The sequence below is a fragment of the Tachyglossus aculeatus genome, chromosome 22, assembly GCF_015852505.1.
Source record: "Tachyglossus aculeatus isolate mTacAcu1 chromosome 22, mTacAcu1.pri, whole genome shotgun sequence".
In the NCBI taxonomy this organism is placed as follows: Eukaryota; Metazoa; Chordata; class Mammalia; order Monotremata; family Tachyglossidae; genus Tachyglossus; species Tachyglossus aculeatus.
In genome coordinates, this window is record NC_052087.1 from 13,540,123 (window position 1) to 13,555,173 (window position 15,051).

At 39.2% G+C, this 15,051-nt stretch overlaps 1 protein-coding gene across 3 annotated transcripts in view; it reads right to left on the bottom strand.

The window, feature by feature from the left end:
* Positions 1 to 10,697, bottom strand: part of LUZP2 (leucine zipper protein 2) — a 356,281-nt gene extending 345,584 nt beyond the window's left edge. The window contains exon 1 of one of the 3 annotated variants that reach the window (XM_038765103.1): positions 10,411 to 10,697. In XM_038765103.1, the coding sequence (XP_038621031.1) occupies positions 10,411 to 10,472 (62 nt within the window). In that variant the 5' untranslated portion in view covers positions 10,473 to 10,697. The remainder of the gene's footprint in view (positions 1 to 10,410) is intronic. The other 2 variants (XM_038765101.1, XM_038765102.1) reach the window with 2 other exon arrangements.
* Between the last annotated feature and the right edge of the window lie 4,354 nt (positions 10,698 to 15,051).

Here is a 15,051-nt window from a genome sequence, read left to right on the forward strand (position 1 = left end):
ACCCACAGCCTATTTAGACTTCCCCAAAATAGTGTGAATCACAATTTTTGTACAATGTCTCATTGCTATTTATATTACCCTCGCTCAAGCGTGACGTGTTCTCCTGGACAAAGGTTGAGGATGAAACCTTTGTATAAGTTCTACTTAAAAATTACTCAGTAACACAGTTTTTTCCTGTGAGAAGAGACCAGGAATTGCTAACTTCCAGTTCTGGCTGTAAAACTGGTTAAGGAAGAGGAAGGCTTGTTTAAAAATCCTCTATAAAATTAGTCCTAGAGGTGAGCAGCTTGGGGCTCTGGACAGTCAACTGCCATCTCTATGTGGATAATTCCCAAATCTACAACTGCAGGCCTTATTTCTCTCCCTCTCTGCTTGGATATTCCACAGACACCTTAACATTAACATGTCCAAAACAGAGCTCCTTATCATCCCACCCAAACCCTGCCATCCCCCTTGACTTTCCTGTCACCGTAGACAACACCACCATCCTGTCTCAGAAGCCATTAACCTAGGCGTTATCCTCAACCCCTCTCTCTCATTCAACCCACACATTCAACCTGTCACCAAATCCTGTTAGGTCCTTCACAACAGTACTAAAATACACCCTTTCTTTTCCATCCAAACCGCCACCATGTTACTCCAAGCACTTATCGTATTCCAACTTGATTAATGCATCAGCCTCTTTGCTGACCTCCCGGCCTCCTGTCTCTCCCAAGTCTGTGCTTTATTCTGCTGCCACGATCATTTTTCTACAAAAACATTCAGTCTACATTTACCCACTTCTCAATAACCTCCAGTGATTGCCCATCACTGCTTGCATCAAACGGAAAATCCTTACCATCAACTTGCCCTCTGCTACCTACATCCTACCTTACCTCCCTCATTTCTTCTACAACCCAGCCTGCACACTTCTCTCCTTAATGCCACCCTACTCACTGCATCTAGATCTCATCTAGCTCATCACCAAGGTTTTGCCCACATCCTGCCTCAAGATTGGTAATAATAATAATAATGGTATTTATTAAGCACTTACTATGTGCAAAGCATTGTTCTAAGCGCTGGGGAGGTTACAAGGTGATCAGGTTGCCCCACATGGGGCTCACAGTCTTAATCCCCATTTTACAGATGAGGTAACAGGCACAGAGAAGTTAAATGACTTACCCAAGTTACACAGCTGACAACTGGCAGAGCCGGAATTTGAACCCATGACCTCTGACTCCAAAGCCCGTGCTCTTTCCACTGAGCTACGCTGCTTCTCCCTCTTCACTCTCCCTCTTCATTTTCAACAGATGAACACTCTCCCTACCTTAATAGCCTTACTGAAGGCACATCTCCTCCCAACTAGGCCCTTCTGTTACTTTTACACTTGGATTTGCATCTGTGATTCACTCCTCCCTAGGCCTCACAACACCTACATATGTACACATAATAGAGATTTATTTACAATTATGTCTGTCTCCCCCTCTAGACTGTATGTTCATTGTGGGCAGGAAACATGTATACTAACTCTGTTATATTGTACTCTCCTAGGCGCTTAGTATAGTGCTCTGCACACAGTAAGGTGTTTTTTTTTGCTGAAAAGGCTCTGAAAGAGAACACTTTCAAATTAAGGGTACATTAGAAAAATAATTGAAATATTTTATTGTTGGTACATTTTTACAACATTATCAATCATACAATAACATTAATTGTATTGCTGACACTTTTAAATATATTTGCATTGCCGCGGTCAATGGTTTTGATTTTTATGAATAAATGTATTAATGTGCTTCTTAATATCTCTAAAGGGAAACTGCAGTTTGATTAATACTCTTTAACTTGAAACTATTTTAATGGAATGAATTAAAAGTCATAACAAATGTGTATATTCCTACATGTGATTGTGTGCATGTTTCATATACTCATTTTTATTTGAAAGCTCTGACAAATATTGCTTTTTGGGTAATTGGAAAAACAAATCCATCAAAAGCAGTAACAGTAACATTTTTTGAGTGCCTATTTAGTGCAGCGTACAGTACTACTACTACTAATAATAATAATAATGACATTTATTAAGCACTTACTATGTGCAAAGCACTGTTCTAAGCGCTGGGGAGGTTACAAGATGATCAGGTTGTCCCATGGGGGGCTCACAGTCTTCATCCCCATTATACAGTTGAGGTAACTGAGGCACAGAGAAATTAAGTGACTTGCCCAAAGTCACACAGCAGACATTTGGCAGACTCGGGATTAAAACCCATGACCTCTGACTCCAAAGCCCGTGCTCTTACCACTGAACCATGCTGCTTCCCCAAAGTGCTTGGGAAGTAAAAATAATGAAGTGAAACATTCTCTACCCACAGGAAACATGCAGTCTAAATAGGGAGACACATATAAAAAATATTTACAACTAAAGTAAACAAAATAAATGCATTTAGGATATATATTTATAGGATATATATTTAGGTTTTATGGGTGTGTGTGTGTGTGTGTGTGTATACACATGAATGATAAGGAAGGTGTAGCTATGTCCATAAGCAGCCCCTTCCATAACAACTGCAAAGTCTTAATTAACAATAAGCAAGTAACAATGGAAAAACAACGGTTTCATTGAATTAATTTCATACATAAAAGACAGCCCTCATATACAAGCATCATCCTTTAAAACAGAAATAGTTTAGTTTGAGAAACAACATACAGAATGACAGCATTAATTTATTTTCACAGAAAAAGTATCTGTTCTCTGCCAGAATATAGACCCCACAATTATAATCAAAATTAAGTGCACCAAGTCTCAAATGAAAGGTCAGACTGGAACTACTACAAGTTTTTCTTAGCAACTGAATTGGGTACCCTGGTAGCAATACAGCAATTATTTAAATTTGAGGCACATGCAATGGCAAATCATCTGGAATCTTCTCCATAGCTTTCAAACTTCAATTTAGAAAATAACTTTTTTTTCTAGCGTAATTTTTCCCATCCAAAATCCTATGCCCCACAAATACATTCCCCTGCCTCACAGTTTCATTTTTTGTGGTATTTGTCAAGTACTTACTCTGTGCTAGGCACTCTACTAGGTGCTAGGGTAGATACAAGATAATCAGGCTGGGGAGAGTCCCTGCCCCACATAGGACTCATAATCTTAGTCTCTAGTTTATCAATGAGGTGACTGAGGCACAGAGAAGTTAAATGACTTGCTCAAGGTCATATAGCAAATGGGACAGAATTAGAACCCAGATCCTTTTGACTCTCAGGCCTGTACTCTATCCAGTAGGCAACACCACTTCTCATCAACAACTCTTGTAACACTTTCTGTGACCCAGACTTTAATTCATCAAATTGTGACCCGGATTTACAATCATGCTAGATAAAGTCGATGAAGAATATTTGGGATTATTTCTGATTTTCTGCTTCTATTTCACTATCATTATCATGTAACAAGAGCTCAGAATAAAACAACTACTACATAAGCTAAACACCAGCCCCTGCTTCAGCTCTGTCACCATTTCCTGCTCAAAGCCATTTGTGGTAGAGACAGATTTATACTTTCATTTCTTTAACACAAATTAGAAAAAGTCATTGAAAAGGATGATGTACTTTTGGAAATTTTTTTCCTGAAGATTGTCCCAGATCTGGATAGTTCACACTGGTCTTGTCCTGTGCAGAAGGAATTTGGTCTAATTTGGAATTAGAATTTGGAATTTGGTCCGTGATTCTTAACCCAGCAATGTTGCTTTCTCCTAGCAGTGCTGGAGAACCCGGTGATCCACAGAATATTCTCTCAAACTGGGGAAGGAGCCAGGATGGGTGATATTCCAGGGTTCATGCAATGTCAGAAGCCCAGGATGATGGCTTTTCTTCCATGTGCACTTTCTCAGACTCCTCAGACTCCTATCTTGACTCCAAAGAGAATGAAGAGGGCAGAGAATTACTGCAAAACAATTGCTCTTTTCCTTTTCATGTCAACTCAATCCGAACCACATCTTCTGGTGGGGGTGAGTGAACGGGGGAAGGTCAAGCTGAACACATTTGTGAGCGTTCAGATGAAGCTGGGATTTTTATTTCAATAAATGTAATATTTTCTGCATTTCTTCACTCATATATGCCTGCACACTGTAGCTTTGGGGACTGGAAATAGACGGAGAAGCAGCGTGGCTCAGTGGAAAGAGCCCAGGCTTGGGAGTCAGAGGTCATGGGTTCTAATCCTGCCTCCGCCGCTTGTCAGCTGTGTGACGTAGGGCAAATCACTTCACTTCTCTGGGCCTCAGTTCCCTCATCTGTAAAATGAGGATTAAGACTGTGAGCTCCAGGTGGGACAACCTGATCACCTTGTATCCCCCCACGCTTAGAACAGTGCTTCACACAAAGTAAGCACTTAACAAATACCATTATTATTATTATAAAGAGGCCTCAGCTGTTTCATATATGTCACATATGTGAGTTTTTTTTAATGGTATGTAAGTGTTTACCAGGTGTCAAGCGCTGTTCTGAATGCTGGGGAAAGTGCAAGTTAACTAGGTTGGACACAATCCTGCCCTGCCTGGGGCTCACAGTCTACATATTATCTGAGATGCTTCCATTGATATTTCATCTGGATTTCCATGTTTTTTTAAGGGGCTAAGTGATTCCTTCTTAGGTATAATAATTGTTCCACAGAATTCCACAACCATGCTGAATTGTTAGAAATTGTGTTACAATGTGACCAGCATGTGTGCCTTCTTTCAACCTGCTCTACATCAGCTCACAGAAAAGCCAGTTCTTGAGTACATTATTGCTAATCATACTCTACACCTATTCCCGAAAGGTATTTTTATGGCATATTCAACTTGTACTTCCCAAGCACGTAGTACAGTGCTCTGCACACAGTAAGAGCTCAATAAATACGATTGATTGAATGAATGAATGAATTATTTATTTATTTAATATTAATGTCTGCCTCCCCCTCTAGACTGTAAGTCTGTGGTGGGCAGGGAATGTATCTACCAACTCGGCTGTATTCTCCCAGGAGCTTAGTACGGGACTGTACACCGTAAGGGCTTAATAAATACCTTTGATGATGATGATGGCGGTGGTAATTGTTAAGTGCTTATTATATGTCAAGCATTGTTCTAAGCATTGGTATAGATATAAGTTAATCAAACCAAATACAATTCCTATCCTATATAGGGCTCACAATGTGAGTAGGAGGAAAGACTGGGAATTGAATCCCCATTTTGCAGTTGAGGAAACTGAGTCACAGAGAAGTTGTGACTTGCTCAAGGTCATACAGCAGGCAAGTGGTGGAGCTGGGATTATAACCTAAATCCTGTGGCTCCCAGCCCCATGCTTTATCTACTAGGCCACACTAGAGAAGCAGTGTGGCATAGTGGAAAGAGGACAGACGCGGGAGTCGGAGGATGAGGAGTCTAACCCCGGCTCTATCACTTGTCTGCTGTGTGACCTTGAGCAAGTTACTTAACTTCTCTGTGTCTCAGTTACCTCAATTAGACTGAGCCCCATGTGGGACAACCTGATTGCCTTGCATCTACACCAGGACTTAGAAGAGTATTTGGCACATAACACTTAAAATACCATAATTATTATAACTATTATTATTACTTGTGACTCACCTAGCTTCAATAATGGTGGACTAGCTAAATCCCATAAAATATTGGCCTTTCTATATTTTACCTCTCTATTTTTCAGCACCGCTTTTCATTGCTTTAGATAGGATCCTTGTCTTCACTGGGTTCAGTTTCAGCCTTCTTAATTGTTCTTTATTTCCTGGCCAGCATTGGAACACCACCATTTTGAGATTCTTTGTGAATCTGATGCCATATCACTGGATGTCCTTTACATTTAAATGCACTACATAATGAAATTTCACCTATTAGAGTCAATAGGAGGGTGGTAGTCTTATATCTCAGGAGTCCCTTGCTCAGATACCTTGAAAATGACAAATAACTCAACAAAACCCCATGGCATCTGTCAGAGAAAAAATATCTTAGGAACTACATCCTCTTAATCATCTTCTTGTTGGATGTCAATATCATCTTCTAAATGTCTTTTTCAAAATAGACAATAAATCTGGGATTTAAATCATCACAATGTCTTAATCTTTTGAGGACTATCCCTGGACTTCAATCTATTTTTTTTTCTATTGGCCGTTTGGAATTTCCTTTAAACAATTATTCTTCAACTGTGTCTGTATTCTCAGAATTGTCTCAGAAGGAAGCAATTGCAGATATGTTGAGATAGTCTTGGAACCTCTCGGTGCCCTAAGAGTTTGCATGAGTTAATTTGGCTCATCCAGTGAAAACCAAATAAAAATGCTGACACAGGAGAAAGGGCTATTCTTGGAGATGTTGCTGGCACAATCAGGGAAAGTAATCATGATATTTCATTAGTAAAATGTCTTACACTCGAGAATTCTGGAAATATTTAGCTAGGAGACTTCTGGATTTCAGCACGATTTTCTCTTGGCAGTAATATCTTCCACTCTGATGAAACTTTTCTAATTTGAAACATTCGAGATTTACCTAGTTTTTGCTTTATATGAAAATCAATTTCAAAGATAGGTAGACACCACAAATGTTTAGAAAGATCATTTCGACTGTAATGGAATAGAAATTAATTCCCAACCTGGAATTTGAGTGAAAAATGATGTCCAGATAGGAAGAGACAGGACCAACCATGACACCTTCCACAAATAATTGTTAACATATGGAGCTGCATTTGAAATTTGATGAGCAGTATGTTAAGCACAAGCTCAGTGCTAAATGGAAATGGCATACCAATAAAACCAACCAACCCACGGTCAAATAGTGTCATGAAGTACTCTTTTTTTTTTTTGGATGGGAGAATATTAAGTGATTATCTAATGAGGTTCCATACTGCCAATTAGAGGAAGCTATCCCTCAGGGAGTCAAACTGAGAGTTTCTCTTTTAGCACCAATTACTTCTTAACAAGAAACGGCAATAAAAAGTCCACCATTATGTCCTTTCTCCACAATTTCAAACTTGACTTCATTTAACTAAAAGACAAAAGAGGCACCTGGAGTTTAGTCAGCACTCAAAATCTCCCAAGACTATATGCCTAAGTAAGCATGTGGTATGAATACTGAAGAACAGAGGACCCAAGGGGAACTTCTGAGGTGACACTTCACAGGAGGGTTATAAGAGACCATCTGTTTTCAGTCCTTATGTGATGCAAAACAAAAGTAAGTCAGTGGAGCTTCATCTATCCCCTGCCTTGTGTCAAACAAAAACACATTTACAATGGAACAATCCAAAAGCATGAATAATGTGATCCACAGTAAAAATGGAAAGGAGGTTTTAATTCACCATTAGTGCCTCCATAACTGAAATCGACCATCTCATGCCTATAAAATCCCAGGCTCTTTGGAAGCATGTGCCTGCTTACTCTGAAACAGCAATTTAGGCTATCAAAAAGCAGTATTATTTTAAAAAATGCAGCCAGGATCTTTTCTTCATCCATTAAGCCAACTAAAATGAGTTTTATTTCTTCTGTTTCCTGGTTAGTTGTACACCTATTACAATGAATTTCTTGATTACTATTACTAATTGTTTTACAGTACATACTGCCAAGTTTCTATGCCAAGTCCTAGTGTGAGTTCCTGTTGCAAACAGAATAATAAAAAAACGTTTGGTCTCACGGGCTTTAAATTAAGATAGAGAACTACTATTCTCAAAGACTGAACATTGATCCTCCTATCACAATTACAAGGAAGATTGTTCATGATAGAAAAACGGAAGCCATCCAAACTAGTTGAAAATTAAAATCTTTTTCGCTAGGGCTCTTCTTCTAGGAGACTTGACACAGAGAAAAGAGAAATTTAAAACAAAAAGAGCACAAACTTTCCAGACTCGGTGAAAATAGTTTTTGGGTGGTTCTGGTCTATAAAACATATTTTAATTTCACCTTCCATTTGTTGAAGCAGCTGCTTTTCCTAGCTCATATCCGTGTGCAAAAATGCCATCAACTGTTCATTAAAACTTAATTTAAATTGTAGCACCTGAGTTTTGCAATAGCTGACAGAGGTTTATCAGACCAAGAAATCACTTTACTTTCAGTGGAGGAGCCTTAATTTGAGATAACAAAAAGAAAGTTTACATACACTTTAAGCAATGTCAAATGAAAACGTTTCCCATTAGGAATTTCAGCCCCACAATAGCTACACTGAAGACAGGCACTTGACAGAAGGAAGATGATGTTAGTCAGAAACCACCAAAATAAAGGACAACTGACTGCATGGATCCTCAAGCACTTTCTCATTGATTCAGCAGTGGATGGCTAAACTTAAATCCCAATAGTTTGAGGTGATACCTGGAGAAGAGTGTTCCAGGGTAGAAAACATACTGCCAGTCATGGCCAGGGGTACACCTGAACTAAGCAGTTTTCCACAGCAGGGTAACACAGTGGATGGTACTATTTGCTGAAATAACTGTTCATGCAAACCTGCTCTGTTCGTGCTGCAGCATGCACATTAACCATATGCTTACAAGGACTACTAAGTACCACAAGCAAGATGGCCTTAAGTTAAAACCAATTAGACTATAATCTCTCCCTGTGAGTGATAAAGAACACTGTATTCATTTTCATATTCACATCATGTTCAAAGTCATCAGTGCTTTGAAAAGTCAATAAGGTACATGAATCATGGGCAGTCCCACTAAGATGCCATTGCTATAAGGGTTTCAGGATAACCTCATTCCTGTAACTCCTGCATCTTCTTTCATGATCGTCTACTAATAGGAGACAAGCAAACACTTAGTTGTCATTAAGAAGTTTGGTATTTCAGAGAGTGAATTAGAAGAGTCATAATACCCCAATTTTTGTTCTGATGAAGACAGTGACCTTCCCTTCTATACTTATTTTGTAGACATACATTAAAATTTTTACAAAGTTCACAAAATAATTTTCTTTGTAAGTGTGCAATTTGAACCATTTTCTGAAGGATTCATATGAAGCAAAGTTACTTTGGGTAAATGTCTGGTAGACTGTAAGGTCACTGTTGGCAAGGACCTATCAACTCTGCTATATTGTACTTTTCTGAGTACTTAGTACACTGCTCTGCACACAGTAAGTGCTCCATTAATACCACTGACTGATTGAAAATCAGGTTTCCTTTTTTCAGTCTCTATTTGAATGCCATCCACTATGTTAAAATAACACTGCGTTTCAAACTTATATTGATAAGGATTTTTAGCCTTCCCGTGCTCCAGAATGGATCATGGGTAATAGTCCAATCGCAGCACCGAGCTTCAGAAGGAAGAGCCTGAGGCTTTAAAGACAAATACAGTGATTCATAATTTCTAACGAGCTGAATCGCAACTGTTAAAATGGCATATGTTAGATGAATAAAATAATTCATTACCATCTCTTCTCCTAATCCACTTCAAATCAGAAGTGTTCATGTCACTTCTCTGTTGCATGACCCTTCAGTTGAACCAACAGCTAACTGTGCTCTTATTCAAACCTGTGTGATAGGAAATCACATCTTGTGCAGTTTTCAAATGAACAGCACTATAAAGGATGGCCTTGCTAACCACACTGTTGGGGATTTGTAAAGTTAGAGACTATTCAGGGAATTGAAAGTCTGTATTTTTATGATATATATATATATATATATATATATTAAGGCATAACATTTTTTGGAGGGCAATATCTCCTGGAGGGTTCATTCCTTCAGCAGCCGCATTTCAGATTTGAACTGAAAATAGCTACTTTGGGCACTGTGTCAACTTTCTTTTATGTCCAATGAGAGAGAAGTGAATTTTAATTGTTTCCAAAACACGTTACAGCACCAACATCATCACTTATCTTTCTCCCTCTAGCTTTGAACAGCTGACTACACTGCTATTTAATTAGTTCTGCTTGTGTTTCATTATAAAGACATCACATAATAAAGTGGACCCACAGGTTAAGAGAGGACACTTCTGAAGTCCAGGAACATTTACATGTTTTCAATATCTTTCATGTCATTACAGGATTTCTCCTATGTAGCATTTTCTAAAGCAGACTACTTTTTGGTAAAGAGTGGTGATAAGGCAGTCTGAGTTCAAGTATACTGCATGCTGTAAATCCCCTTCCTGGCATTTTATTCTGTTTCCTTATTTCTATGGAGCTGTCTCCCTATTACCAGAGTGCATCTGCTCACTACTACTACAATAGTATGGAGTGTTTGCTTTTGTTCTGAAAGCTCACACCAGCGAGTAGCTTTGATTCTTTATGGAAAAGAATAAAAAGGATCTGGTTAACCAGAGAACTGCCTTATTGCCCAAAGTATTTGATAATTGGAATCAGCGGTACTAAACTTAGAAAAATGGAAGAAACTGAAATGATTCTCCCTGGTTACGGAGAAATACTCCCCTCACACCAATAATATACAGACCATCAGAACTTGAGATAAAATATGTTTCTTTACTCACCTGGTGCTGAGAATCAAAGCAGGAAAAAGAGGCAGCAAGTAATATGCAGAGATGAATTTCATAATGTAGCCTGTCTGCTTGGTTCCACCCCCCACTCTTCCTCTTCTCTTTTCCGCTCTCTCCCTCTGCTGCCGATTTGTAAAGCCGCTCTTCTGAAAGCAGGCAGCTCCTCTGTGAGAAGGTTTAGCGATGTGGGAAGGCAGACAGACCAACAGACTGACTAATGAAGGGAGCTTAGAGTGGGGTTTGAGCTTCAGGAGTGATGTCACAGGCAATGAAGCCGCTACTGCAAACCTTGCCTGCGATTATTCAACACAGCGACTCTATTGATGTCCTGAAGGATTTGTTATTACTAGCAGTTAAAGTGGCAACTGGGGAACGAGGGTGTACAGTAGGTAACACCACATGCTGAGGATATGTGGGCTAATTTGCTCAGAGGATTATATATTACTGATTCGGCTGGGAAAAGAGGCAGTTTCCAAAATCTCCAAATAATTCAATCTGCATTTCTTGGCATAAGGTGCTACAAGATTCACTGGGAAGGAGTAGGCGCTGCTTAAAGTGACATACAGGTTCCTATCAACTGATTGAACTTCATGTGAAAGGACTGTACCCTAGAGGAGGAATTAAAACCAATTGTTCTAATTAGACCCTCACAATGATCTGCTGCTGTTGGAACTAAAATGAGGCAAGCAGAAATAGCTTCTAAAAATATATCGAGAACCATTAATGCCAGCTCAACCTCTTAACTGACAGGAGCAATATACAAAGAGGGTTCAAGACAATTAAGATTTCTGCTGTCTGGGTTTAAGTGCATTTCCCTCTTAACCTTGCTCAAAACAAAACAGCTCAAACCAGCAGCTGCCAGAAGAGTTGCACTTTAAATTTAGAGTCTGTGAGGGTCTTTTGCTTCACATTAAGTTCATCAGGTAAAAAGGACTAAGCCCTCTCTCCAAAATAACATAAGTGGAAATTGTGGGAAGCACAACCAACTTGACTGGCAAAGACAGAAGCCCCAACAGAGCAGGATTTAGTGTATGGCAGAAATACAGAACAATCCTTGGCAGTTACCTCATTGATTAAAGGCTTTTCTGTTAAGTGAGTGGGGGTTGCAGGGATCATAATTGGGAGGGAGTGTGCATGTGTGTGCGTGAGTATCTCAATGTAGAAACAATCAGAGTCTGTGATAGATGACAAACTGAGAGGAGAAATGTTTTGCTTAACGCTTATTTGTCAGCTTTTAATCATATCCCACGTATCGAAGGGGTTATTTTTTGTATGGAGAAGTACTTTTTTAAGTCCACAAAATTAGAGTCAGTGAATTTGTTCAAACTGGTTACCACCACTTGGTTATAGGGGTATAGGCCACTGACAGCCAACGTAAATAGGCACATACGCATTAACTCACTTGTGAAGTGAACACTTTGGGAAAGGAAAATGGCACTTTACATAGCTCATAAAGAGCACTCTAACTCAGAATGAAATAATTTGATTTCTCACCAGTGTTTTCTAACAATAGCTTTCTGGTTCAGTCTAGAAGGTAATCACTTCAGTTAGAGTCTCCTCAGCTAGGAAACTTTAATTGCTATTACTTTTCACATTACAAACCAGCATCAAAACAATTAGGTCGCTGCCACTCTTTGCCAACCATGAAGGCAGTTTCAGTTTTCCCCATATTTGTTTCACGAAATGGGTTTCTCCATTTACTAAATAGGAGACCTGATATATGCTTTCTGTAAGGGGGTAACGTTATTGAAAGAGGCATAATATGGAATGAGCTGGCGGTGAAGGTTTAGAAACTTCTGCAGTTTGAGAAGTTTGAAGAATCGGTTGCTGAATTCCAGCAAAGTGACCCGGAAGTCTTTCCTAACTGCAAAATTTCCCTACCCTATGCCCTTTAGTTCACTCTCTCTATCTTACCCTCTGTTCTACCACTTCCTTCCCCTCCTTCAGCATGGTTCAGTGGAAGCAGCATGGTTCAGTGGAATGAGCACGGGATTGGGAGTCAGAGGTCATGGGTTCTAATCCCGACTCCAGCACTTACCTGCTGTGTGACTTTGGGCAAGTCACTTCACTTCTCTATGCCTCAGTTACCTCATCTGTAAAATGGGGATTAAGATTGTGAGCCGCATGGGGGACAACCTGATCACCCTGTATCCCCACAGTGCTTAGAACACTGCTTTGCACACAGTAAGTGCTTATCAAATACCATTATTATTCCCACTGTTTCATCAGCCTGCAACGCCCTCTTTTTAGACCATGGCTCTTGCCATGTTCAAAATTTTAAAATCTAAGCTTTCTCCAAAAATCTGCCCAGTTAATGCCCATCAGCTTGAGGTACATCAACACACCATTCAATTCCAAAACTTACAAATTTTATTCATTTATATCCTCCCTCAGTAATTATGCATACATGTATAGCAATTTTATAGAGCATGTAGTTTGACTGTTCTACTTGTAAATAGTTAGATTAAGCTCCTCGTGGACAGGGAAACAACTTCTTCATGCTTCTGTTGTAATTTCTCCAAGCAAGTAGTAAGGCACATTATACCCAGTAGACACTCAATAAGTGTCACTACTTCTCTGCCTACGACAACTTGGGTACTCTGCCCCTAGAAAATTATAAGAAAGAATGGAATGACAAGAAATGTTGAAATATACATTTTTTAGGGCCTACTGCCCATTTAAGCACAGCTCTTTAGTAGAGAGTTGGACATCAGCCAATTGATTCTAAGGATGTCTAAGCAGAGAATAGTTTTTTAGAATGCTTATTCTTAAAGGCCTGAGACATCATTAACTAAGATAAAATCACTCAAAGAAATGATCACTTTATAGTGTAGCACATATTTAAAAACCTTGAGTTTATCCAATTACACATTTTCCCCAAGTAAACATGAACAGATAAAAATAGGTAAATACATATATTTATATGCTGTATTTTCTTAAGGTTTGAAAATGGTGCTACTGATGTGACAATAATCAGGAAGTGCAAGTGGAAGGACAAGTCTGATGTGTGACTGACACACCCTCCCTTACTATGTGTACATAAAGATGGTTCCTCCTTGCTCTCGTATTTGTTATATTTTCCAAAGATTCACAGAATCTTTCCCAAACCTCTGTCGCAAGACAGCCAACCTATTTTTAATTCCTACATGCCAGGTTCTATTTTATGATGCTATTGTGCATCTCTTTCCTGGAGTGCTATACTGTCTGTGGTTTTACTTCATTGTCTTCACCATCACGTGTACGTATGCTGGCGTGTGATTTCAAAATGATCAAGAAATTCCTTTCTTGATGAAAGCCGAGTCCTTGCTATTTCTGACTCCCTAGTTTGCTACAGTTCTCTTTACATCTTGATTTCAACCATTCATTATTTTCAAAAACAAAGCACTATAACTAATGAGGTCCATTGTCCAGTTTTAAAAATCACTCTCTATTCTTCAGAACGTTTCTGTATTGATTACTATAAAGAATTTCCCTATTACCAGTTCTGTAGAGAAGGGGCTTCTCTTACTCATTCACTGGACTTGAAGTGTCTGTGCACATGGCTATGAAAGCAGAATTCTCTAGAAAGGAAAGCTTGACTGCTTCCACCATGAAGGATCTTGTTTCCATGGCAACTATGCCAGCATTAGGCTTACTCCTAGTTCTGTCTTTTCTACTAATAGAACCAGGAGTAGGAGGAAAAAATGATGAGCAAGGAATGAGTGTGGAAAGCTATAGTAGTATTTCCATTCATGCTCAAAACATTATGAATAATGATAAATGTAATTCAAAAATTAACTAAATGTCACTTATAGCTACCTATGCTACAACCATTGCCAATCCAGAACTACCACTGCCATTACTTAATTTCTACAGACACATTTATACCCCTCAGACACCCTTCCCCTAACTGTGCCTCATGATGAACATAAATGAATTAAACGTCTTTGTTCTGATGTCATCAGCTCTCCCATATTCATTCGTTCAGTGGCTTTTATTGAGTGCTTACTGTGTGAACTAATGACTTGGATGAGTACAATATAACAATGAAGGGACATGTTTCCTGCCCACAGCGAGTTTACATTCTAGATGGGGAGACCAACATAAATATAAATGAATAAAATTAGATATGTACTTAAGTGCTGGGGGGCGGGGAGGTGAATAAATGGAGCAAGTCAGGGTGAGAGAGAAGGGAGTGGGGAAGAAGAAAGACTGATTTAATCAGGGAAGGCCTCTTGGAGGAGCTGAGCCAACAGAACATCTTCATCTTACAGAGTCATGGTCAATCAATCAATCAATCTATCATATTTATTGAGTGCTTACTGTGTGCAGAGCACTGTACTAAGCGCTTGGGAAGTACAAGTTGGCAATTTGGTCCATAAGGTTCCAAAAGAATCTAATGTGTGACCGACACACCCTCCCTTACTATGTGTACATAAAGATGGTTCCTTCTTGCTCTCACATTTGTTATACTCAGTGCCTGACATGTTTCATTTTCCAAAGATTCACAGAATCTTTCCCAAACCTCTGTCACAAGGCAGCCATCCTATTTTTAATTCCTACATGCCAGGCTCTATTTTATGACGCTATTGTGCATCTCTTTCCTGGAGTGCTACACTGTCCGTGGTTTTCCTTCACTGTCTTCACCATCACATG